Below are 27,758 nucleotides of genomic sequence, written 5' to 3' on the forward strand. Positions count from 1 at the left end.
TAGACCTGCCTTACAAGATATGCTGAAAGGTGTTCTTTAAGTGGAAATGAAAGGAGTCTAATTACTAGCATGGAAACATATAAAAGTGTAAAACATACTAGTAAAGTTAAGTATATAGACAAATTCAGAATAATCTAATACTGTAATATGATGTTGTGTTAATCACTTTAGTATAGAGGCTAGAGGACAAAAGTCTTAAAACCAACTATAGCTATAATAATTAATGGATACACAGCATAAAATAGGTACACTGAGAAATCAAAACATGAAATATAGAGAGGGGAATAAAAGGGTTTTTTATATGATGAAAGTTAAGTTTTTATCAACTTAAAATAGATTTATATTTATAGGATATTTTTTTGTAAGTCTCATGATAACCAGACCACGAAAACCTACAGTAGATACACAAGAGATAAAAGAAGGGAATCAAAGCCTAACACTATAGAAACTCATCCATTCACAAAGAAAGACAGCAAGGCAGGAGGAAAGGAACAAGGGAACTACAAAACAGCCAGAAAAACTTGAGAGGAAAAAAGGTTGAGAAATGTTAACAAACTTGTTTTCCATTATTTACATATTATTATAATGTCCTCCTTAAGCCTATCAATGATATTCAGCAGTACACAAAGCATCGTTTTCTTTCATGAATTAAAAGAAATCTTTGTAAAACATATTATAGCACTAGTTTATACCCTGTTGGTGTTGATGATGCAAAAGGCTATAAAACATGGTACCTTTCATCCAGAAGTTTTCAAGAATCTTGAGGAGGGAATAACCCATAAAACAATTAAGAAAATTATTATAGTTGCAAATAACCTCAAATCAAATATGTGGTTTTGATTCCAAGGGCAAAAATAATCAAATTAGGAAGAGTAACAGATGACAGAGTATTATGAAAGATTTTCAGAGAAGTTGTGTTTTAGGTCAGTCAGAAAAAGAACAGGTATTCTATTTTATAGTGAGGCTAATGTGGGAAAAAGAGAAGTAAATTTGTGTTCATGAAAATTACAAGGCACTGGTTTATTGAAAGTAGAATAGTTTGTGGAAACTACTGCAACATTAATCCATAAAAGTAGGGCAAAAGTGATTATGACTTGAAAACCAGCAGAGAAGTTTGCATTTGAAATGATGTGTATAATTACAAAGTCATGTAAGTTCTTAAAGAAAGGAGGGACGCAACTAAGTCAATAATAATAATAATGGTAGTTAACACTTACTGTGTTGAGTATGTCAGGTCCTCTTTGAAGTGCTTTCCATATACTGTCCTATTTTGGCTTGAAAGGGAAGGAAATCCTTATTTTCTATATTTGTTTCTAAGAAAATAGAAAACTAAGAAATGAAGATACTAAAACATTCACCATTTAAATAATACATCGTGAAAATAGAATTCAAGCCCAGGCAGTCTGGATATAGAAGTAATGTATTAATAACTACAGTACTCTGCCTGTCATCATTTACAAAGTCAGCTCTGAAAAATGGTCCAGCTTTAGAAAATGCACAAACAATGAGCACTGTAAAAACTAATTTATGTTCTAGGAAGCTATTGTTTATCTTGGCATGACATGAGGACTATGTAAATACCAAGAAAGAGATTCACTGAGAAATATTTCGAAGAACAGTGTCCTAGTTCAGGGTTCCTGGAGACTGACCCGGAGACTGGACTTCAGGTGTGCATGGTTTATATAAGGGGTGTCCTCAAAGAAAGGAAGCAGAATAGGGCAGAGGAAGGAACAGATAAGGGGTGTGGTCTCCTCAGCTGGGACCTTGCTCATCTTTAACTCCCAAGAAGTTCTGGAGCATGACTTGCTGCAGAGTTAGTCAAACCCCTCGGTAAAGGGGCACTATTTTTATACCCGAGTTCTATTAGTCATTACTATTGGGCCCACACACAGGTGAAGATTGGCCAAGGTTGGGGGGGAGGGAAGACTGGGGAATGAGGTAAGAGGAGCAGGAGCATATAAACTCCCAGGGGACAACTCCTGTTGGGCCATGTGAGATTCTAGAGAAAGAGTAACTAGGATCAATTAGGTGCTGGCATCACTGGCCCAGGGTGCTTTGGTGCACCTTATAAAAGGGGCCTGGGCAAGGCAAACACAAAGTCCAGGACAAAAGGAAAGAAGAATTTTGTGTTTTATTTGATATAAGTAATGAAGGAGGAGGAAACATAAATAATAATTTTATAGTATCTACTCTGAAAATTCAATAGATTGGTGGAGCATCAGTTAGAATCAGGGAGGTAAAAATGAAGAAAAACCTCACAAGGAAGACTTTGATTTAGTTTATGGCATACTGAATTGCTGCTGAGATATCTGATGAGAAGTTCCTATAGATTTCCAGACCCAAGGCTAGGTTTAGAAATACCATAGCAGTAATAATTAAGGCCATGCTTAACAATGATTCTGAAACATCTAGTGTTAAGGCAAATATTTAGAAGCCTGATTCAAAGCCTGGAGCAATGAAAGCCTCAGAGTATGAGTAGGAAAAGAAGTCAGTGAATCAGAGGTAAGCAAGATAAGAAAATCTGTATTGCCTTAGCTGAAATGGAGATTTAAAGACTGAATGGGAAGTCAACAATGTCAAGCACACAACGAATTGGAGTAGACTTAAAAATGTTTAATAGACTTCGAAAGAAATACATTTGTGGTGACCTTAATAAGAGATTTTCCAGAGTGACTGCATTTATCCACTTATATATATATATGAGCATTTTTTGCTCCTAGTTTCCTTTCATTAATAGATGTTATATATGCAGATATAAAGATATTACTTTCTGTTATTCATTACATCCCTCTTCTAAAATCTAATGCAAATTTTATGTTCACTAAATCTAAACGCATTATGAAGTTCTCTGCACTTACTGAGTTAGCAATATTTTGTATGTTACAGCTTATGGAGAAGCTTTTATGTAATTATTTAAGGTTGAATTCTCCAGGTCTCATAATATTTTTCTTTATATGGATGTGGCCTTGCTGTAAATCAAGGCTTTATACATGTAAGATTAAAACAGTTAATTTTATCTCCTTAAACTTCTGATGCACTAAGAAAGGTCTGCAACCCTCTGGTTTGTTACAGTTTGTTTTCATATCATACATTGTTATATTTAGTCTTTTTGATAAAACTGATTATTTGTCACTGATTTATCTAATTGGTATATAATAAATATTTGAAGGTAACTGCCTCTTAATTATTTTATTATTATTTAAGAATATAAAATGTTGACATGTTTAGTTACTAACTGCCCAAATAAATGGGTCACAAACTGATAACGCGAAACATTTCTAATGTTACCACCTTAATTAAGCATTGATATTAATAGAATAGATAATATCACAGATCCCATTAACTACTTTTTAAATGCATAAAGTATCTTTTGTAAAAAATATAAAGGAGGAATATCTCTCTTTGTGGAAGTGAACTTTCTACATGCCCTTGATTTATATAGAAATAAACTATATAGCAGATAGAATTGCAAAATAAATAATTTTAAAATATTTTTACCTGATCTGAAAGCATAAAAACTTTTAGATAATAATGCCCTGTATTGACCTTTCTTCCTTTTCTTTTCCTTATAATGTTCTTAGAAAGAAAAGTACATCCAGAGTTTGCTGTTGAGTTGTTTAGTTTACATGCATAAGCATCACATTTAGTTCTTTTGACATGTGCCCATCATTTTTTGAGCATTTTATTACTTTCTAGAAAAAAGGTGTTCCAGGTTCAAATTTTCAGAATCTTTAATTCAAGTAACTGTAAAAAACAAACCTCTTAACTGTAATGTTCTTTTTTTTAAAAAAACAGTTCTCTATTTCATTTTCTTTCTTTTTTTTAAATCTTCACGTGAGCATATGTTTTTTATTGATTTTGGAGAGAAAGAAAGGGAGACAGAGAAAGAGAGAGAAACATTGATATGAGAAAGGAACATCAATCGGTTGCCTCCCGTGCCCCCACTGGAGATCAAACCCACAACCTAGGTATGTGCCCAGACCAGGAATTGAACCAGAGACCTTAGTGCACTGGACTGTGCTCCAACCAATGAGCCATACCAGCCAGGGCCAGTTCTCTGTTTCTTTAGAGTTATAATATATTATTAAGTGTCTTAATCAATGTTTCTTCAATTTATATTTCCACTTAGGATTTTAAAGTACATGAAAAATCTTCATTCCTTTCAAAATGACAAAATAATCACCAAAAAAATGAAATGCCTATACTGTTTTCTTTAAATCTTATGCTCTCTTCTTAGTTTTAAGCCTCACCTTTTTTTTTTTTTTTTTTTTGGCACAATGTTCCATATACAACTGAAATTTAAATAATCTACAGTGAAACAGAATAAAAGAAAGTTAAGAGAAAAATGAGCTGAGACTCAACAACCTGTGAGGCATATGCAACTAAGCTTCTAGAAAGAGATAAAGAGTGAACTGAGTGAAAAAAAATTAGAAATTATTTGCAGGTAATTTTCTAAATTTGGTAAAAAAAGATCTGTCCACTGCTCCAGAAAGCTCAGAATCAAAGTAAATACTAAGTAACCACATGTAGGAATATCAAAGTTAAACTGCTAAAATCCTAAGAAAAGGGAAAAACATTAAAAACAATTATATATTTTAAGAAAACAGTAAATCAGGAAAACAAGTATATTAAGGGAAGCTAATTTTCTATTGGTAACAATGGAAAAATAGAATGTTTTTCTAGTCCCAAAGGAAAAAAATTTTTCAATCTAAAATCCTATATCAAGTGAAAATAATTTTTACAAGGTATTTTGGAGCCAGTTTAATATACAATTTCAGTACAATGAAAGCTAGGAGAATTTTTTGCCATCAGATCTACAATACAAAAAAATAGTGAAGAAGTTAATTTGGTTGTTACCAGATTGAAATCTACTTCTTCAGAAATGAATAAAAAGCTCCAGAAAAAGAGAAGAATAAGATAAAGTTTTCTTTTCACACGCATGCACACACTCACACACACACATACACGCACACACACACACACACACATACACGCACACACATATATATGTACACGTTCTTCAAAAAATATTCTTGACTGAGTGGAGGGAGTAAGCAGAATTATAGTATTGTAAGATTCTTACAATATTTCTAAAAAGTATATTTAATGATAGAACATTATTAGCTAAAGAGTAATATTGTAATCTCTAGACAAAGCCTCCAAAGTAAGATTCTTGTTTTATGTGAATCACAAGCTAAAATTTATTTTTTCATTTTTAATTAAATAAAAAAATTAAAAAGGAAAGTATGTGACAAAGACTATATGTATAACTCTCAATGCCTAAAATACTTAATATCTGGCTTTTCTGGAGGAAAAAAAAGTCTGATCTTTACTCAAGAGAAACATACATTTATGAAAGAAAAAGATGTAGTTAAAATGTTAATGAATGAAACAAAAGACAATAAAAAGAGTAAAACAAAGAAAAAATAATAAAAAAATATATAAATGGGTAGAACTAAACCCAAAAATAATTTTATGAACAATATACATTAATAAAGTTCAGGACCTGGATAAATTCTTGAAAAACATAAAATACAAAAAATTGATGAAGAAATAGAGCACATAAATAATGTCTCATGCTTTATTCAATAATTGAAATGGGATTGATATGCTACCTTTTTCTAAAATAGCCAAGCCAATATATTTTTCCAGGTAAGGTCCAGAACATCTTAAAGAAAAAATAGTTTCCTTCTATAAGTTATTTTACAAAATTTAAAAGAGATGAAACTGCTAGCTCATTTGATGAGGCTTGTATAATCTTGATTCAAGAGTCAGATAAGGACATATAAGAAAACAAATTATAGGTTAGTTTCCTTTATGACTATAAATAGAGAAGTCTTAAAGATAATTTGATTCAGGAATAAAAGGCCTTTTTTGAATTTTAACACCCATCTATTATAAAAGTGTTTAGCAAAGCTAGAAATTAAAAGGATTTTCCTGACTTTATAAAGCTTATATACCAATACATTTAGCAAGTATCCTATTGAAAGGAGAATCTTTAGATGTGCTCCTTTTAAGATAGAGAAAAACACAAATTTTCTTGCCTGCACAGCTACTGCTTAACACAGAACTGAGGTCCTACATGAGGTTTTAAGGAAAGCAAAAGAAAAGGAGTTGGAACAGGTCAAAATGAGATTATTTGCAAATGATACAATCATCTACCTAAAAGAAAAAATATGTATATCAGAATCAAAGGACCTAGTAAGAAAATCAATAAATGTGTCATATAAAACATGCATGTATGAAAGTTTCAATTAATGAATTCTAAACCAACAAAACCCACCCCAAAAATATAATTTTTTAAAAAGTTACTATAAATAATGCTAAAAAAACTGTAAAGTATGTAGGAATCAACCAAAGGTACACAAAACGATTTTAGGAAAATCTTTAAAATTTGAACATAAATCAGACAAAATATCCTGAATACATGGAGGGATATTTTACACTTTTGTATTGGATGACTTTATGTAGTAAATATATCAACACACAAATAAAATCAGAAATTTACTGCATTTTTAATTAAAATTATATTTGACTTACTTAACAAACTTAACAAATGTACTTTAAACTTTATATGAAAAATAAAAATTCATGCCCTGGCCAGTGTGGTGTGGCTCAGCTGGTTGAGTGATCCTGTGCACCAAAGGGTCACTGGTTTGATTCCCAGTCAGGGCACATGCCCAGGTTTTGGGTTCACGCCCCTGTTGGGGTGCAAGCAGGAGGCTACCGATCAATGTTTCCCTCTCACATAGATGTTTCTCTCTCTCTCCCTCTCCTTTCTTTTCTTTCTTTTTTTAAAAAAAATACATCTTTATCGGTTTCAGAGAGAGGAAAGGAGATGGAGAGAGAGATAGAAACATCAGTGATAAGAGAGTCATTGATCGGCTGCAGCCCACAACCCGGGCATGTGCCCCGACCAGGGATCGAACCCCAATCGCCTGGATCCTAGGTCGAGACTCAACCGCTGAGCCACGCCCGGCAGGGCTCCCTCTCCTTTCTTCTCTCTAAAATCAATAAAAACATATTTTTAAAAAATCTACTACTAGTTAAGCAAAACCAAAGAAGGAGGATTTGCCTCATATGATATAAAGACATTAGAATTATAGTATTTACTTGTTTATATTTATATATAGTTATACGTATAAAAAAGAATATTTTATTGACATAAGAAGAAGCAAATAAGCAAAAAAATAGAAATCTCAGAGACAGATCAGTATGCATTTCAGATTCAAATTCATGGTATAGGTGGCACCATTAATTTACTGAGCAAATCAAATTCTTTAATAGAGAGTGTGGTGAAAAGTGGGTGAGTGTGGAGAAAGACATAAAACTGGATTCCTACCCAAAAGGATGGAAGAACTAAATGTGAAAGGAAAAATGTATTTAAAATGGTAGAAAATGTAGGAGAATGCTCTGTAACCAAAGGTTAGAGCAGAATACTCTAAATAATTTTTTAAAAGTACAACCCATAAGGTCATATAGATTAATAGATTGATTGATAGACACATAGATACATAGATGATTGATAGATGGATAAGTAGATGGACAGGCCTATAGATGGATTGCTCTGCACTCCATTGTTGACACTTAGCTTTCTGATGCTTTATATTCACGACCTAAATTGGATCCTTTGACTTTTTCAGGCTTGTTCTGAGCTCCGTCTCAGACTACTTTGCTGCCATGTTTACAAGTGATGTTTGTGAAGCCAAGCAAGAGGAAATTAAGATGGAAGGCATCGACCCCAATGCCCTCTGGGATCTTGTCCAATTTGCATATACAGGTACAGTAAAATATTTGTAGTTTCACATTGATGTCTTGTGGATTTTAGACTTCGAGTACAGGATCTAAAGCTTAAAGGAAAAGAGAGCTGTATCTTTCATTTTTTTTCCATTTGAAAGACTTACAGAAAAGTCAGACTACTTTTTCTTTTGTCACTGAAACTACACATATATGTATATATGTCAAATTTCTTCCAGAAGGAATTTAAATTGGCTTATAAAAGTAAATAACACATAGATGAGCTTAAAAGAAGAGCAGGGAGGTTATTAATTATCAAATGAGAATTTGTTTATGGCCATATTTAAAACACTAGGAAGGGAAATGGATTCTAATTTTCTTTTATTTTGAAATAGATGTGTTCAAATAACTCCTTTTTCTTTACAATGTGGTATTTTAATGTTAAAACCTTCACAGAACACTCACTGTAGCAAATAATTTTGCTAATTTAGCAAGCATTTGTTGAATGTTGCTTATTGTGCAAGTATTAGCTCTCTCTCTGGAAAATAAACTGATAAGTAAACCATGTATTTGCCTCCAGAAACCCAAGACTCAAATGGAGAAAAGAGGCGAGGTGATAAATGCGATGTAATGTGAAATGTTAAGAGAAAGAAGGCATAAAACCTGCTGTTCAGAGTATCATCAGGGTTCACATTCATTTAAAACATTTTAGTAGCTTTTCAAGAATCATGAGATAAGAGGAGACATTATAATAAAATATTGTTATAGTGGCGAAGGAAGATAGTATGAGTGGATATTTTTTAGGAATGGCATGTTGTTCATTTTGCCTGAACTCTTGATCCTTAAATGAGAAAAAAAAGAAAAAAGAAAGGTGGGCTAGAACCTGATTATCAAACCATCAGGATCCCTAGTTTAAGGAGCTGAATTTTTCAGTGTTTCCGATCACAGAGAAACAAGAGATGATATTTGAAGATCAGCTTGTAAAAGCAAAAGATCTTGGAACTAGTGGGAATCTATCTTCTTTGAGGATTTGGCTTATCATAAAGAGAAACTTTCGAATACCAATGTAACAGTCAGTAAATGAAGCTTCTTTGAAAGGAAAAATGCACATGCTTTAAGTGCTGAATCTCAGAGTAGCAATGTGCTAGACATACATTTTCCAGCCTCAGTAATTTTAAAATTATATTTTGTCAAAGTAAATATTGCCCTGGACAAAGTTAAACAGGTAAGCATGTCTTTATTGAAGGCTGTTGCAATCAGGGAGAGAGACCAGAACTCTATGTTTACTTACCACACTAAGCGAAATAAATCAGACAGAAAAAGTCAAGAACCATATGATTTCACTCATATGTCTAATATAAAACCGAAAGCAGTAAATGAACAAAGAAAATCAAACAAACGAAAACCCATAGACACAGATAACAGTATGGTAGTTTACCAGAGGGAATGGGCTCAGGGTAATAAAGGGTAAAGGGGGTCAAATATATGGTGACTGGACAAGGTTTGACTTTGTGATAAACAAACAATGCAAAATACACATGATGTAGCATAGAACTGTACACTTGAAACCTATACAATTTTATTAACCAATAAATTAATTAAAAAATAAAATAATTCTGAAACAAAGGGTAGAGGGGAGGATTTTTAAGTGCTTGGGTGGGAGAGAACACAGGCCATCTGTATTTGCTAATTGACTGTATCTAAAGGAAAAGTAATGTTTCTCCTTTCTTTGTGAGTGAAGGTAGTTTTACATCTTGAAGCAAGGAGCTCACTAAGGTTATGCTCTTAGAGTCTCACAAAACTGAGAGACTGGGTGCTCTCTCCCTTGAAGTTAGCATTTCAAAGGGATGGTTTCCAGGGCCTTAAGAAAAACATTTCTGAATTGTAAAACTGGCAAGAGCCTTTTAAAATCATTCACATCTCAAAGGAGTAAAGAAAGAATTTACAATTACAAGTTTTCTAAAGTAAATCCTCAAAGAAAAGGGAGGTCAAAGTCCTAGAGGCAGGAAGATGGGAGTCTGGTCAAGCTGATAGGGCATTAAGACCATCTTAGTCAATTTCAATTTGCATACAATCAGAAATAGTAGTAAAAGATCATGGCCTCCCAGTGAAGACATAGCAAACATAACCACAGTATTGTTTCTTGGAAAGAAATCCTGAAACTTACATTTTAGGAATCCTTCTAGCAACAGAAAGGCACAGATCCAACACTTCCAGCCTCCATAGCCTGGCAGCCTTGCATTTCTCATGTGCAAAACTAGGTCAGAAGACACTCATCATCCTGCAGCACAGAGTTGGAAGGTGTTTGAAAGCTCCCTGCTGAATGTAATGACCTAGATTTGGCTCTGCTTTTTAGAGGGCAGGCGGGATACAAAGCTGCCTTTCAGTTGCCACTGCCGCTTTGGCCTTTGCTCTGATACTTCTGTCTTCCTGGTGATTGCTAAATTTCCAATTGTTAGTTTATAGAAATGCGCTAGATGAGAAAATAATTTACAGGCTAAAACTGGGAGAATTTTAGGCATAACATAAAATTGGTACCTGTTTTTTGCTACGTACAGTGTAACAAATTACAGCCATAGAAGAGGTCAGTGAGCAACAGTATAGGAAGGCAAGAAAAGGAAGTATCTGTTTACGTGTCTACTTACCTAGCTTGCTAACTGATTTCTAAGACTTTTTGTAGAAGATAAAATAAATGTATCACAGAAAAAGGGTAAAAATGAATGAGCAGTAAGATACTGCTCATTTGGGAATGGGTCAGCCATTTGGGAATATTTCCTTAAGTTCTGAGGTTTGCTAGGCTTTGAAAAGCCTATCGATTTCAAGAATCGATAGTTAACTCTTAGCTGTTAAGGCAATGTGTTCCATAGAGATGAGTAAGAGTACTCAAAAGGATTTCAAAGGAAAATTTTCTATGAGACCTAAAAAATGTGCCAGGTTTGAAAACCATATATAATTGATTTCATTCACTTAGAAATTAAGAAAAAAAACACACAATGCCTAAAGTAGATTAGAATGAATTTTTTACTAATATGTTTCAATAATTATAGAGTTTAGTAATCTTTGACTTGAAGAAAGAGGAATTATTCTTTAAAGGATTTCATTTATTAAAAATTTAAACATGGTAAGATGTGGAAGACACCTTCCTAATTATGCCACTTTTCTTCTACGCCAGCAAATTAGAATGAGAAGAAATTGGATCAGGGCCCTGATAGAGTTCCAATAAGAACTAAAGCAAATATTTGGAGATTATTTTATTTTTTCCAGGAAACTAGGAGAAATGACCTGGGTATCAAGGAGTGAGTACAGTGGTGGTAAGAGCTCAAAGAGAATAGAATATTTTGAAAAGGAACAAGTCATAATAATAAAAACATTAATACTAGAAATATGTAAGATAGAATAAAGAAAACCAATAAGGCCTTTGTTTTGACAGAATTAAAGAAAATGTTGGAAGTATGAAAGGTAAATATACAACTATTAAAATGATGACTAATTATTGCAGAATCAAAATTAACTTCCTTTAAAAAAAGCTCTACAAAGTCATTTTTTTTCACACACTGTAAAAGCTGAGAAATGGAAAAAAGGAAAATTTACATTGGTGTTAGAAATAGTTGTATTTCTAACATGAGAGTCATATAATGTTTCTAAATTCTTAATTAGATGTTTAAGTAACTTCAACATTCCTTCTTTTAAAAATTTCTATTCAGCTTTTTCATAGTATTTTACTAGGAAATCTGAGTGTGATAAGAGCCATTCATAGAGAGCAAAGGTACATTTAAGCAACAGAGTGTATTATAAAATACAGTAAGTCCTCACATAATGTCGTCCATAGGTTCTGTGACTTTAACTGAAGCAATGAATAATGAAACCAATTTTAACATAGGCTGATTGATATAAACAAGAGTTAATTTCTTAGGGCCTCTCATCAAAATTATATATATATATAATTTATATATATATATATATATAAAGACTGTAGTCCCCTTTTACAACTATTTCTTCAGATTTCAAATTTGAATATTTAGTTGTAATCCAGAGAATATGGAATATGTAATTATAAGACTGTATACCAATTTTTCAAAAATTAATCCATAATTCAGTTAAAAATATTGTATCACTTATTGAGTGGAGAAGGTCACACTAGGGACTAAAAGATAAAATATAAATTAAGCCTGGATGACTACAGATTAGAATGACATAGACCTTTAAGTTAATTGATAATAAATATAATTATTAGAGAAGGACATAGTGAAAAAAAGCTCATCACTTTTATTTTCAAAAGCAGTAAAACCTATGTATCACTATCTGTTGGATGGCATTCTCAGTTGTATAGTTTTAAATGAACTTAACAGCTTTTAAACATTTTCCTACATGTTATGGAGCCTCTGTTCTGTAATTTTACTCATCTAGAAAAAAAACCACCTGGATATTATTTGTTTTGACTGTTAAGCCTATGATTTGGAATAATGAAGTCCATGTTGTTCTGGAATTACTCTACAGAATAGCTCAGAAGCATAGAACTGTTATCAAGGGAATTGGGGTATCCTTTTCTCCACTGAGTGCTGGGGGTGGAGCCTTTATGATATCTCTAGAAAAAGAATTTTCTGAGACTCGCACAGGAGGATGATTTTTATATGCACGGAATTACATCCCTGGGTTTCTAAAGTCCCATTTCCCTTAATCTGGTCCTGGAAGAAGTGTAGTTGGGGCTTCAGTAGAGCTAGAAGCAAAGCCAGTGTCCAGAGTTTCCTTTCCATGTTGCTGCCTGGTCCAGTTCAGCATCAGGCTAGTTGCAGCCCATTAGTCCATTGCATGTAAGGTCCACATGGGCAAATGCAGGTGAGCAGAAGAGAGCCCCTCAAGCCAAGAGTCCACCAAGAAAGACCAAGGGAGTGAATTCCTTTTCTCAGGGAATTAAGTATCCAAATACCTTCCAGAGCTTACAGTGGCTACGCCCATTCTCGCCAATAACCTCTGTTCTCAGGTGTGACTGAAGCAAGCACCTTTACTATTCCTCCCAACTTAACTGGGCATGCATCTATCACACCCCTGTCCAGTCCCTTCTTGCAGCAATCCTCAGGGAATGGACAGGTGGCTCTCTGGGGAGTGTAAAGCTGCAGCTTCCTGACAAAGCTGCCTAAATGACATGCCTGTAATATTTGGCCTTTCCTTTGCTCCTTTCCTGTTATTAATAACTAGATTAACTACAATTGTATCAGAATCAGAGGAGAAAAGAAAAAAATATATTTTCAGTTTCTCAACATATAACTTTCAAATTACTTAGAATAGAGATGCATCAAACTTTAAAAATTCCATCTTGAACATTATTATAAACTTTACAGATAAACATTTTTCTTAGAAAACACATTTTGAGAATTACGTATTTAATATTTCAAATTAACATTGACAAAATCATCATGAGATAGGTCAAACTTTGTTGGTCCCTTTTGAATTAATAAGAGGGGAAAGATAATTATTTTTTCACTGCTTAAGATACTCTGGCATTCTTAAGCAGCCCATTCAGTGAGATAAAGTAACCTGACAAAGATCAATAGTAAGATATTGAATCTATTACTAGAATAAAATGTCATAACACAAATTGAATGGTACTTTCTCTACCAAATCAATGCCCTGTTGTACAGTATGTGTTAAGACACAGTTCTGTGAAGTGACTTATGACTATCCTGTTGTCAAAACAGTTTGAGTAGCTCAAATAGACTCCCTTGTTGCTACATAGTCACTCACTGCAGTTTGGGTTCAGGCTTCCTTACAACTGAATACTATTTGCCTGCAAGGAGCAATGGTGCCTGGCAATTCAAGCACATTAAAGGCTAATAGTCCTTGTCTTGTGAATGCATTGAATGCTTCTCAGGCTTCACTGCATGCCTACTATGTGCCATGTCCTATGATGGGCTCTGGAAAACAATATGTTGATTACACACATTCTTTGCCTTTAAGGGACTTTACAATTTAGGGTTTAAAATAGCTATCCTTTGTTTTATTTTTGGGGAAGCGGTTTATAAACATACTTTTGATGTATACAAGCCTAATATTTTCTCATCAGAGAATAGTATAAAAATTTCGAGGGTGCCCAGCCAGGCATGGCTCAGCAGTTGTGCATCGACCTAGGATCCAGGAGATCACACTTCAATTCCCAGTCAGGGCACATGCCCAGATTGGGGGCTCGATCCCCAGTTGGGGGCATGCAGGAGGCAACCCATCAATGATGACTCTCTCATCACTGATGTTTCTCTCTCTCTCCCCCTCTCCCTTCGTCTCTCTGAAATCAATAAAGAAGTATTTTTAAAAATTTTTTCAAAGGCTACAATATTGATTTTGTGTCTATATGTATTTCAGCTCTAGCCTAAAATTGATGATTACATTGTAAAAAATATTAGAGAAAATGTAAAAATGTGAAAGGATTCTCTGTATTTTAAAGTTGTCTTTGAGCTGATAAAAAAATTTTTCTGACTTATTTGTTATGTAGTCCTCACTAGCCTGGCATACTTAAAAATATACTGTGTTCATTGGTGCACAAGGAAATAGAGTTCGAACAAATACGGGAGATGGGATTGCAGGGCTACTAGCTAAGTGTCAGGTCCTGTAGATAACTGATAAGGACCCGGTTTAAATAAAGGAAGCTGTCCATAGAAGTGGTATTAAGAAGAGGGGCAGAAAATTAAACTGCCAAATAGCAGCCCTTTCATCACACTGAAGCGTCAACTTCCTTGTTTTAAAAAAAATAAGTTTGTGTGCTACTGAAGTTAATTAAAGACTTGGTGCATGCTAAGGAATGTTAAGAGAGCTTCTGCTTACTGCCAAACATTTGAATGAAATAAATACATGCACATAACAGCTGAGATGTTTAATGTTTTGCTTTAATATTGAAAGTATACATCAATTTATTCAGCCTGGACTGAATATTCTAAACTCCCTTCAGAATTTTTTTTTATTGTAATTAAAAGTAAATTATGTTTCATTTTTATTACTGGTTTAATTCAAGTGACATGAATTATGCAAGCACATTAGCAGAACATTAGTTTTAAACTTAGAGTTTTTACTAGATGAGAAAATTATGTTCTCAATTTAACATATTAAACCTTTAAAGACTGATTTTATATATTATTACTACCTATCAGTATTTAAAAATACTGATTTAATAATTTTCACAGGGTGTTAAAATTACTTATATATTATTAAAGGCAAAAGAAAAAAATAATAAAAATAAAAATAAAAAATTCTGCTATATATTGCCATCATACCAATACCTTCTAATTATTTTATCAAGGAACATTTTGTGTGTGTGTGTGTGTGTGTGTGTGCAATACTGAACAATAGAAAACTAATTTTGGAAGAAAAATATTCTATCAAATAATAAAAATGTTGCATATTTTGTGAATATTGTATGTTTTCTTGTTGTGAATGAACTGCATTTTGGCTTTATGCTATAAGATTTCATAGATTAACTATAAAAAAATAGCTATGTGAAATTTAATATTTATTAGCTATAGAGGAAGGTTATGTTTCTCTACACTGTAACACATTTATTTTCTGCTTTTTCAAGCAAGGAAAATCTCTCAGGTCTCATCTTATAATCAACTTTGCTTCTTTAAAAAAAAATCTGCTTTAATTTTTATTTTATTGTTGCTCTTAATCTTATAATTGTTTACATTTTACTCTACTTTTGGTACTAGAAAGGCAGCAATGAAATCATATGCCATCATACCAACTGTACGGGGAACATGCTCTGTATTCTTGTGCATTAATCTTATATTTAACTCTATTTTCTCAGGATTATTTCACCTTCACTTTAATCCAAAAATATCTATGCATTTGACTTTGTTATATTTGAAGGACAATACAATATGGTTTGTACAATTTAACCTCAGAAATATCTGAGGATTTCTTCAGCCTTCACCAAAACTGATATTCACCCAAAACTCATTATGATGTGGGCAACACAGTGTACATTCTGGGTATTTACTCTAATTGTCATGTACCTATTTCTTACTTTTCATTAAGTATTTTGATTATATCTCTTGGGCTCCCCATTTTCACAGTTTGAGACCTTCGTCAAATTACTAGGCTTTATGGAGTCTCAAGATTATTCAACTATGGAAAGAAAAAATAATAATGTCTAAGTAAGAGGATTGTTTTAAGGTGTAATTTGAACTAATAAAATTAGCATAATGCTTTGCATATTGTAAGCACTCAATTATAATGATTATTCATAATAGGTATTTTTATAAGTTCTTCAAATCCTTTGCACAATTTGTTATTAAAAAGTAGAGATGGAGTGACAACAAGATGGCAGTGTAGGTAACTGCTGTACCCACTGCCTCCCACAACCACATCAAAATTACAACTAAAATACAGAACAACCATCATTCAGAACCTCCTGAAATGTAGCTGAACAGAAGCCCTACATCCAGGAACTGGAAGCATTTATACTGTAGGAGGGGCAGAGAATCAGGTGGGATCCAGGCTGAATCTCAGAGATGTAGCCATGGTTCCACACCCAGGTGCCAAGGTTTAAAACCAGATGGAATATCTGGATGGTGGAGGTTTCCCAGAGGAGCAAGGAGTCCCAGCCCTACCTCAGGCCCCCCAGCCCAGGGTTCCAGTACCAAGAAGAGAAGTCCCCACAACTTCTGGCTGTAAAAACCAGTGCGGATTACAGCTGAGGTTCTTGGAGGCTAAGGTAGTCCCAGGCAGTTCCTCTTAAAGGGCCAATGCATGGACTTACTCAGATGGACTCCCTCTGAGCTCCAGGGCTGAGCAGCAGCTTGAAAGAAACCTGGGAAATTTGGGGAGAAAATAATTTGCCCGGAATCAGGGAAAGAGCTAGAAGGGCAGCTTTCTCATAGACAGAAGAGCTGACAGAGGCCATTGCTCCTTTGATGAGCCCTCCCCCCACAGACACAGCAGACAGGTACCATATTTGAATCTCTATCAACCTTACTGACATCTTTGGACCTGCCCTGGTGATTCTTGGAGACTCCGTCTGTCCCTACTTGCAAGCTCATCCAAACCATTTCCAGTGGCTTTTCTATGCAAGTGGCCTCTCTAACCTCATGCTTAGGACTTTTTAAAAATCTCTCAAACAAGCAGCAACTAGCCTCCCATACTTCTCGATAAGTGGCCCCAGGTATGGCTCTAGCAGCAGCTTCATTGGTTCATAGCTTGGCTTCTCCAGGATACCTCTAAGCCTACCACAAGTAACAGCCATCCATGGATTGCTATGTAGCTCATGTTGGGTTGCCCTGGGCAGAGCACAGGCAGAGGCTGACTTTGCACCTCCCAGGAGGCCCCAGAGACAGTGCACCTGGTGATCAGACTCTACCATGCTGGATTACAACCCTACCATATCCATGAGTGACACACTCAAGGGACGGCCTCCTGAACACCAAAGCTCTACTGAAGTAAATCCTGCTCCATAGCGGTGTCTCCAGAACAGCAAATCTTTGGTTGTACTTGTAACTGGTCCTCACAGCCAATTGGCCTGGGGATCAATTCCACCCAGTGATGCCAATAACAACCAAGGTTCAACTACAACAAGACAATACACAGAGCACAGACAGTGGAGCACCTGGAAGGCCCAGCTCAGGTGACTAAGAAGACTGAGACACTGGGCCCTACAGGACACCTACTACAAAAAGCCACTCTACAAATTCCAGGAGACATAGCAGCCCTTCCTAATACATAGAAAGAAACATCAGAAAATAGCCAAAATGTGGAGGCAAAAAATATGTCACAATGGAATTAATAGAAGAAATCTCCAGAAAAGGAGCTAAATGAAATGGAGCCAAGCAAGCTACTAGATACAGAATTCAAAACAATGGTTATAAGGATGCTCAAGGATCTTAGTAAGACTATTAAGGAAACTAGTGAGATCATCAATGACATAATAAAGCACCAATCAGAAGTGAAGGCTACACGAACTGAAATGAAGAATAATTTACAGGGAATTGACAGTAGAGTACAGGATGCTGAGAATCAAATCAACAATTTGGAATATGAGGAAGCAAAAAACACAACTAGAAGAGCAAAAAGAAAAAATGATCCAGAAAAATGAAGATAGTGTAAGGAGTCTCTGGGACAACTTCAGGTGGCTCAAAATTCACATTATAGGTATACCAGGAGAAGAAAGAGAGCAGGAAATTGAAAACCTATTTGAAAAAATAATGACAGAAAACTTCCCCTACCTGGTGAAAGAAATAGACTTACAAATCCAGGAAGCAGAGAGTCCCAAACAAAAGGAGCCCAAAGAAGCCCACACCAAGACATATCATCATTAAAATGCCAAAGGTTAAAGACAAAGAGAGAATCTTAAAAGCAGCAAGAGAAAAGCAGTTAGTTGCCTACAAAGGAGTACCCATACTCTTGTCAGCTTATTTCTCAACAGAAACTTTCAGGCCAGTAGGCAGTGGCAAGAAATATTCAAAGTAATGGAAAGCAAGAACCTACAACAAAGATTACCTATCATTTAGAACTGAAGGTCAGATAAATACCTTCACAGATAAGAAAAAGCTAAAGGAGTTCATCACCACCAAACCAGTATTACATGAAATGTTGAAGGGTCTTCTTTAAGAAAAAGCTAATAAACAAAATAATCTGACAAACAAAATAGATCCAGAGATATTGAACCATACAACAGGTTGTCATATCTCAGAAGGAGGAGGGAAAAGGGGTGGGGGTGGGAAGAGATTAACCAAAGAAGTTATATGCATATACACATAACCCATGGACACAGACAATAATAGGGTGAAAGCTTGAGAAGGGGGTGGGAGCAAGGTTGGCAGGGGTCAATGAGGGAAACAGTGGGGACACCTGTAAAACTTTCAACAATAAAGATCAGTTTTAAAAAATAAAAAATAAAAAAGTAAATATGAAAACTGAGAACTGGGAAGAGAATAATCACATTGTTTATCAGACATTTATTAATATTTAATTTAATTTATATATCTTCAGTATTACAATATGATTCCTAATTCATAAGAATGGTTAAGTGTACATTTTTTAAAACCACCTTCTTGTAATTTTGTTACCTTATATATTTCAGGATATTTTTTATCATGTATTGCATTCATTATTTTAGTATATCTTATCTCATTTGATCCACCTAGCCCCATTCTGAAATGGGCAGTAAATCAAATCTTATTGTCTTATACAGAAATAAAAACACCTTAACATAGAGATTAACATAATTTCACAAATGTGAAACCATAGTCCAGTTTTCTCAAATGACCTTTCAATGTCCTTTTAATTAGCTATAAAGTTACTCAAACTTCTGTTTGATTAAAATGAGAAGTAATGTTGCTTATATGTAGTTATGTCATTGCCACAGTAAGTAAAAAATGTGACTTTTCATTGACATAGTACCAACTGCTATCAAATAAAAATTTTTCTTAAAATTAATTTTCTTTTAAACAAATCATGAATAACCTGAGGAAAGTTCACTAATGCTACTTGAATGCAGAAATATTTGTAATTGACCATAGCACTATTTAAAATAAACCTCAAACTGGAATATTCACAACTTCATAACTTTGTAATTTTAAGTATAATTTTGTTTTATTATATTTATCTAAATAAAAACATATAAAAACACTATGCACATTTAATATTTAACACTTTTAGTATGTTTAACAAACATTTCAGTTATGACTCACAATATTCAGCTTTATCTAATGGTTGGGAAAACTCAGCACCAACTTTATATGTTTCTAAATAATACATACCTTTAAAATACTAAGTATTTCTCAATGCTTTCCATTTAAGATTTAATAGAGTTGATGCTGTTTGCAAATAACATGTGAGAAAAAACACTATAAGCAAGCAAACAGACAAAAACAAGGAAACAAAAAACAACCCTTTTCACTACACCTTCATAAGACTTCCAGCCCTGGTCCATGGAGCTCAGTTCAGCATTGTCCCATGCACTGAAATGTTGCCAGTTCAATTCCCAGCCGGGGCACATGCTTGGGTTTCATGCTAGATCCTTGGTAGAGGATGTGCAGGAGGCAGCTGATCAGTGTTTCTCTCTCCCTCTTTTTCTTCCTTTTTTTCTGAAAATCTATTAAAAATCTTTAAAAATTTTTTAAAGATTTCCGTAAATTACCACTTTGCCTGTTTTGCCACCTTTGTTGAATTTACTTCCCCTTCATGCTTGAGGAAGGAAATTTATAATGAGAACCCTCAGCACTTAATTTTAAATGCCTCATCTCACTCAGATAAAGGATGGCAAGGGCTACCCGACAAGGGAAAAAGATTTCAGTCTGAAGTGGATTGCATGCTCCTGGTACCTTTGATCCCTGACTCCCTTAGACTATGTGCTTGAACTTTCTTCTTGGGCACATTGTAGCTACTGTTGCACTCCTCTCACCTCCCTTAACCAGGCAAAATATTCTAGCCAAATGCCATTCTCACAAGTCAGTTATATGTTTCCCACCCCAGCTTTTCTTGTTTTCTAGAGAAATATTTAAGAGCAGTGAGAAGAAAGGATAATGCAGAATAATAAAATTCAATAAAGAATTTTTAAAAATAGTAGTGGAATTCTTGTAATAAGAATTGTAAAAATCACTGCATTTGTTTCATATATATGACATTTTTATTCTTGATACATCCATGTGTACAAAATGCAAACAATACTTAGAAATATATGTCATTAATTATTTTCATGTGTTTTCCTGAGCTAATCGACTTTATGGTTAATGAGCTTTTTAAAAATATATATATATATCTTTATTGATTTCAGAGAGAGGGAAGGAGAAGGAGAAAGAGAGACAGAAACATCAGTGATGAGAGAGTCATTGATCGAGCCCGAAACTCAGGCATGTGCCCTGACTGATAATCGAACTCTGATCACCTGGATCCTAGGTCAATGCTCAACCCCTGAGCCATGCCTGGCTGGGCTTTTTTTGTGTGTTGTTTTTTTTTAATGAGCATTTTTGAGGAGTGGGTAAATTTGACTAACCCCAAAATTATATAATAGGGAAATTTAGATTTTTTTGACAAATGATTATTTCATTATCAAATTAAGTTAAAGAAAACTTATTTAGGGTCTCAAGTACAAACTCAGTTTTTATATTTATTTAATTTAAATGTACATTTTACAAAATGGATTTATAGTAAAATACATAAATGAGGGAAAATAAGGTAGTAGTAATACGATATAACTGGGTATGCTAGGGTAGTGTTTTTGGAAAGGATTTCACACATGTTGGAGAATTAAATGTATAACCCCTCAATAGCACTTTGTAATTATTGCACTTCCAATTCACTGGGGCTAAGAAATATTGATTATGCATATGGATTGTAAGATGTGCAGACTTCAAGAAAAATATGAATGCCTATAGTCAGAAAATGAAAGTGGTAATCTCTGAAAATGACCTGTCATGATAACAGAAAAGGAACAAGATAACCTATTAGGTATATTTTGAGAGCCAAGATAGTGCTCCCCCTCAAAAAAAATTGTTAACCCTGTCCAAAAAAATAACCCCAAAACGAAACAATCTGGCAACTTCGAAGCCCCGGATTATAGAGGAAGTGGGTAGGGCAGCCACATGCACAGATAGGATGATAGAACTCTCAACATGAGCAGAATAAAATATCAAAATTGTTGACTTTTTTCTCACGTCACAACCACTCAGGATAGTGCATAAAATATTTAAGCACCCCAACAGGAAGCAACTTTGTAGATAACTTCATTCAAGCTAGTTCACTAGTTCTATGAGAACACTCCACACTCTTGCTGTAAAATCTGTTCAGTGAGAAGCTGTATTCTATTATATTCTCCTTTTCAATCCCTCCTCTGTTTTCCTGTTTGAGGTAGAACATAAAGGAAGAAAAATATGAAAGGTCATTTACAAAAGTCACAAGATTATGACTTTGTTCCTAGTTTTGTTTCTAAGTATACAAGGTGTGTGAGGCTTTGAAATCCAAATGAAAAAGACCTAAAAAGGGCATTCCAATTAAAATCCACAACATCTGTGATATGATTTGCACCATAAGTAAGTGTCTTAAGATTCTGTTTGTATCCATGGAAATGACACACCAATTTGTTTTAGCTTCTCAGTCATCAAAGAAAAGAAAGCATAATCACTTGTTATGAAATAAAAATAAATATTTTCCTTAACAAAAACACAGGTTTTTTTATACTAAAACCTGAGAAAAATATTTTCTAAAGTCTGAGAAAAGTGTTTTGAATATTTGAATCTTTGTAAGACACTATATGATGTACTTCATATATCCTCGCTAATATGCTAATATGCCAAAAGTGGATATGAAATAACACATTCCAGAAGAATTTTTTGTCTGATTTAAGTTTAAATGATGTTGTCTAGACACACAGATAACTAATAATTTCATTAAAGAACAATATTAAATCCAGGGATCAAACTCCATTGAGTTCAGGGTACATTTAACTGAAAGGAAATGGTATTATCTATGTGGAACCTAAGAATGCATGTCCCAACTAAAGGTATCTATTCTAAAGTACTTAATTCTGCAATGGGAAAAAGAACATATATGTTTTAGCTACACTGTAAAATTACTCCTTTACTCCCCTATGCATGCTGTTCTGCTGCACAGTTACACTTAAGGAGTGGGAAGTTATGCTCTATCTCCTTGAGCTCAAATTAAGTACCTTAGTGATTTGGTAGTTCTTTCCAAACTATGTTACTTACAGTGGAGGTTTGGAAAGCTTGCCTGAAACTGAGTTGATTGTTTTATATTTTATTTTTCTCACAGTCAAAATATCCTACAGTATTGAGTGACAGGCTGTTTTAATCTCTATAGCAAGTACTGGGAGTGAGAACATTTGTACACTTCATTAGAGACAGAGTTATAAATTACGATACACTGAAAATAAGGGGTATATACTATCGTTAAAGTCAAGAAATTTAAACTCTGTGCATAAACCAGTGTCATGCATAAACCAGTGTCAAGGGAATGTTCAGAAAAAGTCAAGAGTTTTACTTAGCAGACATTTCTTTGCTTTTTCCAAATGATCGTTTTGTTTAAAATAGTAGATTTAAAACAGTTTAAGTAAATGAGAACTACTGATGTTTTTGGTTCTGAGAAAGGGTGGGTAGGTAGAAATGGAAGAATACTGACCCTTGTTGTTGCACTTGCTTTTTTACTGGTCTTTGCATAGATTTTTTTTTTTTTTCTGACTTTTCTAACAGTGAGCCTTTCAACTCTGAGATATATTTACTACTCAAAAAACATAAATTGTCCTTTTCTTGTATTTGCAAGGCATGTATGACATTGTTTATTGATTAATAAACTTTAAGACTATAAAACTCCTCAAGTATAGCTTGTCATTTAGTTTTCTAAAATAGTTCCGCTATAATTTTTAAAGGACAACCAGGATTTTCTTCCAGATGAGAGAGAGTGTGCAGGGTGCCAGTAATGTGGCACATAGTAAAATAAAGCATAATTTGATGGTAGCAAAAGTCTGAATTGCAGTAAAAATCAATTTCTTTTGATGACTGTCAGAAAGACATGTGAGTATTCTAAAAATAACAAAGTGATGTAAACCAAATTACCTTAACTCTGTCGCCTTTTAGGAAACACTCAAAAAATCCCAGGAATTTACTAATATAAATAATTATTGAGCAAGTCAATAAGTGACAAAGAAAATACAAATCTGCCGTGTAGAATTCCAAATCACTACTGCAATTAAAATGACCTCAAGGAGATAAAATATAACTTCCCACTCCTTAAGTGTAGCTGTGCAGCAGGACTTCCAGAGAGCACAGCTTGGATAAAGGAGTAAAAGAGCAATTTTACAGTGAAGAAACCTAACAATACTACTTCTACCAACTGATCAAAATTAACATCAATAGTGATGTCATGTTGATAGTATGTACACTAGATATGATGTGATGAGACCTAAAGACCATAATCCCAGTGTAACTATAAGTAGACAAATCCCAGTTGAGGGACATTTTACATAATACTTAACCAACACTCTTTAAAACTGTCAGTCATCAAAAACAAGGAAAACCTGAGATACTGTCAGAGAGATTTAATGACTAAATGAAATCTAGTATTCCGGAACAGAAAAAGGACACTAGGTAAAAAGCTCTAGAGAAATGTGATTAAAGTATGAACTTTAGTTAATAAAAGTATAGCAATATTGGTTAATTAATTTAACATATGTACCATTTTAATGTAAAATGTTAATAACTGGGAAAAACAAGTGTGTGCTATATGAGAAATTTCTGTAAATCTAAAAGTGTTAAAGAAAAAAACCTCATTTTTTATCTTCATATGAATTACTAATATATTAATTTTGTTTTAATTTAGTTCTAGTGTGGCAATAATATTATTTCTCTATATTTCCATCAAAGATAGATACATCATGATAGATAGATAAATGATAGAAGAAAAGAAAGAATATTTATTTTACTTTATAGATTTTATAGGCAGTTTTTGCACCTATCTAATAAAATGAATTCAAATTTCAGTGTAACTGAGTTTATAAACAAAATATGGTTATATATCAGAATTGTTAATATACCACTTGTCTGCTAAAAAATAAAACAGCATAGGTTTGTAATCTTCTATAATGTTACTTTTCCTCCCCATTCTATTTGACATATTTTCAGTCTAATACAGTAGGTTTAACTATATTCTTATATAGAAAATTAGAGTTTAATTCCACTGCTACATGTTTTGAACACTCAGTTGCTTTCGCATTTACTTAAAGTGAGACTATAAATAAATATAGCACACATTGGAGTTACCCTATGCAAAAGTCATTCCCTTCTTATTCCCTCAGATGATCCAAGGGAGGGTTACTCTAATTTTATTTTATTTTTTAAAATATATTTTTATTGATTTCAGAGAGAGGAAGGGAGAGGGAGAGAGAGATAAAAACATCAATGGCGAGAGTCATTGATATGCCGCCTCCTGCACACCCCCTGCTGGGGATGGAGCCTGAAACCAGGCATGTGCCCTGACAGAATAGAACGGTGGTCTGGATCATAGGTGGATACTCAACCGTCAACCCCTGAGCCACACAAGCTGGGCTTATTTTTATTTTATTTATGTTTTTCCACTGTGCATCCTGCTTCAGTACCTGCAGCCTATGAGCAGAGGCCAGGCAACTGTTCAAGGCCATTTTACTCTGGCATGGGGCACTATGAGAGACCCAGGGGACAGGCCTGCCAAAAACCCAAACCTGTGCATAAATTTTATAATTCTAATTTACATAGGATCAAAATCAATCATTGACGTTTTAGCCCATTGCTAATTATTGAGTTCAGAATGATACTTTTTCTAAGGAAACAGAGAAAAGACTGGGAAAACTTTTAGCAAAAATTTCTTTACCGGTGCTAAAGAAATATACATGAAGGGATATTTTCTCTTCTGATGAGTGTTTTGCTGTCTGAATCTGAAGTGTGACACTAGGGCAACCATGGGGGAAACAGCAAGTCACTTGAGGAGGTGGCTGTTTCCTGACGGTGTGTTGAGCCTTTCAATTAATCAGTTCTGGAGACAAACTTCCTTTGAATTTGTCAAGAGAGATAATAAGTATTTCCTTATTATTTGAGAAAAATTTCTCAGGGTTTTATGTTACTATAGTCTCAGGATCCTTAGGTATCCAAGTTTTTACCGAGATATAAGGTATTTTTAAGCCAACTTTCTATGGCACATAAGGTAAAAACATGTACATTTTCCCTCGTAGTAGCCATTTGAGAAATTATGTCTTGAAAGTTAACTTTGAATGAAAGTATAAAACTATTTTCTTTTTTCATAACAGTATTCATGTGTTTTTGTTGTTGGATTTTGTTGTTGTTGTTGTTAACTTTTAAGTCAAGTACTTGGCAGATTTTTGCCTTTAGCCATCTAAGTCTGTCAGAGAAATGACCAGGTTACAACTACAAATAAATATATCATGCATGAGGTAACTCAAATTGTGTTCATTCAAGCTCAACACTTGCTAATATTCCATTTGTGCCTCTGGCTTTTACAAATGGAGCCTTCATTAGATATATTCCTGTCTGGAAAAAAATAGAAAATTTTCAACTATTGGAAAGAAACAATGCTTATTTCTTTAAAATTTGCATTCAAAATTACCAATAAGTAAATTCTTAAAAATTTAGTCTACAAATAAACTATGAAAAGTCAAAAGTTTTTCTTTCTTGTTTTTTAATCAGAAAAGGGTGGATCGAAGCCCTGTTAAAATATTATCTACATTGCTATGAAGTACAGGAATAGCCCCAGTATTTAAATTTCAATAATTATTTTTCCTAAAAGCAAATATCTTACATATCCTATCACTTGCCACACTGACATAATCTCTGAGTCACTTTTCAATGTTGAACTGGGAAGATAAAGATACAGATGTGTGAATACACACACACACACACATACACACACATACACACACATGCATACACACATACACACATACACACATACACACATGTCACTTGATATGTGTGGTTTACACATATAAGATTATTTTAACAGTATAATGGGCATGATAGTAGCATACATGAAGTTGCCATATCTGCAATATGCTCTGTATATTATGAACTTTAAAAAAATTAACATGTAAGTCACATTTTCTCAAATTATGATATTCGTATCTTTGTGATGTTGTGTTTGATGCTTGAATTAAAGCCCTCAGATAATATTTATAGGTATTGGTGAACTCATTACTTTTGTTAACATTGGAGCATTCTTTTAAAAATACTTATGGACTAATAAATGGACGTACAATAAACTGTAACATATATACAATTTGGTATTTTGATATATCTATACATTCATAAACCATCACCACAACCAGGATGATGAATATATCTGTTCCCCCAAGTTTTTCCAGTGCCTTTCTGCAATGAGTTGTGACAAACTGTGAATATTTGTCAACCAGGAAAATTTGTTAGCTACTCTGCCCGGGGCTTTTTGTTGTTGAGGGTTGATAACATAGGCAGAGTCTGCTTAGCATATACCAAAATTACAGACCCCAGAAGGGAAGCAGGGGCTCAGCATAAACCATACAGTTTAGATAGTTTAAGCACCGTAGCCATTTGTACTAGTTAATGGTGAGAGCCCTCTTGAAATCTCAGACGAGTCAAAGGCAAATCTTGCAAACAGACCTGTTCAAAGGATAGCAGCTCAGGCCTACTGTGCTAATTCTGTTCTGTACAAGTGCTATTGAGAACATTTAGGTAATTAAGCTAAAGAAAGTCACTCTCCCAATGTTCTAAAATCAAAGTAAAAAGGAATCAATAAAAGCCACACCATCTGCATTTATCCCTTTTATCTGATTTTTCACAAGATCTATGCTAAGAATCACACGAATATTTTTTTGATGATCTTACTAAAACTTGTAGGTAAAATTACTCTGAAGATCTTAAATTATAACAATATTTTGAATATATATGTAATTGTTACACTTATAATCAATTATAAAGAACAGATGCATAACAGATGTTAATATATTTATATTGAATCTTCTATTTTTTATTTTTATAAGTATAGGTACACATTTCATAAATCATCTAAAGTTGATATAAAATATAGATTTCTTAACTTGTAGAATTATCGATATACACATATTAAATAATTGTACTGATATAATTAGTTTTAAAAACCATTTGACCTAATATTAATCCTTTAAATTTAGATAATTATTTTGTTGGACAATATCATTGAATAATAATGTTATTGACAATGTGAAATATAAACACCTCAAAGAATTTCATTGTGATTATTTATATTATTGCAGAGGCAAATGTCTCCTCTACTGAATTAACTTATGAGGCTAAGTTTTCTACCAGTTGATAATATCTAAACAATAAGGTCCTTGTGCACTTATTAAAATCTTGGAAGTTTAAATAATTATTTCTAACTAATACTATTAATAGTGTCCCTCTTTATACCCAAACTAAGCTTTAGGTAGCTAATTTCATTAGAAATTAATATATATTAGAAAGTATTTGAATTTCCCTCTCACTCATTGTTTCTTTCAACTTACTTTTTTTACGTTACCTGAATTTTTT

At 33.8% G+C, this 27,758-nt stretch overlaps 1 protein-coding gene and 1 non-coding gene across 3 annotated transcripts in view; one reads left to right on the forward strand and one right to left on the reverse strand.

Moving 5' to 3' along the window:
* KLHL1 (kelch like family member 1) overlaps positions 1–27,758 on the forward strand; it is a 329,988-nt gene that overhangs the window by 128,741 nt on the left and 173,489 nt on the right. For both annotated transcript variants that reach the window (XM_016216440.2, XM_016216441.2), the window contains one exon: positions 7,644–7,780. In XM_016216440.2, the coding sequence (XP_016071926.2) occupies positions 7,644–7,780 (137 nt within the window). The remainder of the gene's footprint in view (positions 1–7,643; positions 7,781–27,758) is intronic.
* On the reverse strand, positions 24,801–24,931 carry LOC148093685 (small nucleolar RNA SNORA42/SNORA80 family). The gene has a single exon (XR_015714134.1). It is a non-coding gene; the product is annotated as a small nucleolar RNA SNORA42/SNORA80 family (small nucleolar RNA).

This window comes from Miniopterus natalensis, chromosome 2 (assembly GCF_054644295.1).
Source record: "Miniopterus natalensis isolate mMinNat1 chromosome 2, mMinNat1.hap1, whole genome shotgun sequence".
NCBI classification, from domain to species: domain Eukaryota; kingdom Metazoa; phylum Chordata; class Mammalia; order Chiroptera; family Miniopteridae; genus Miniopterus; species Miniopterus natalensis.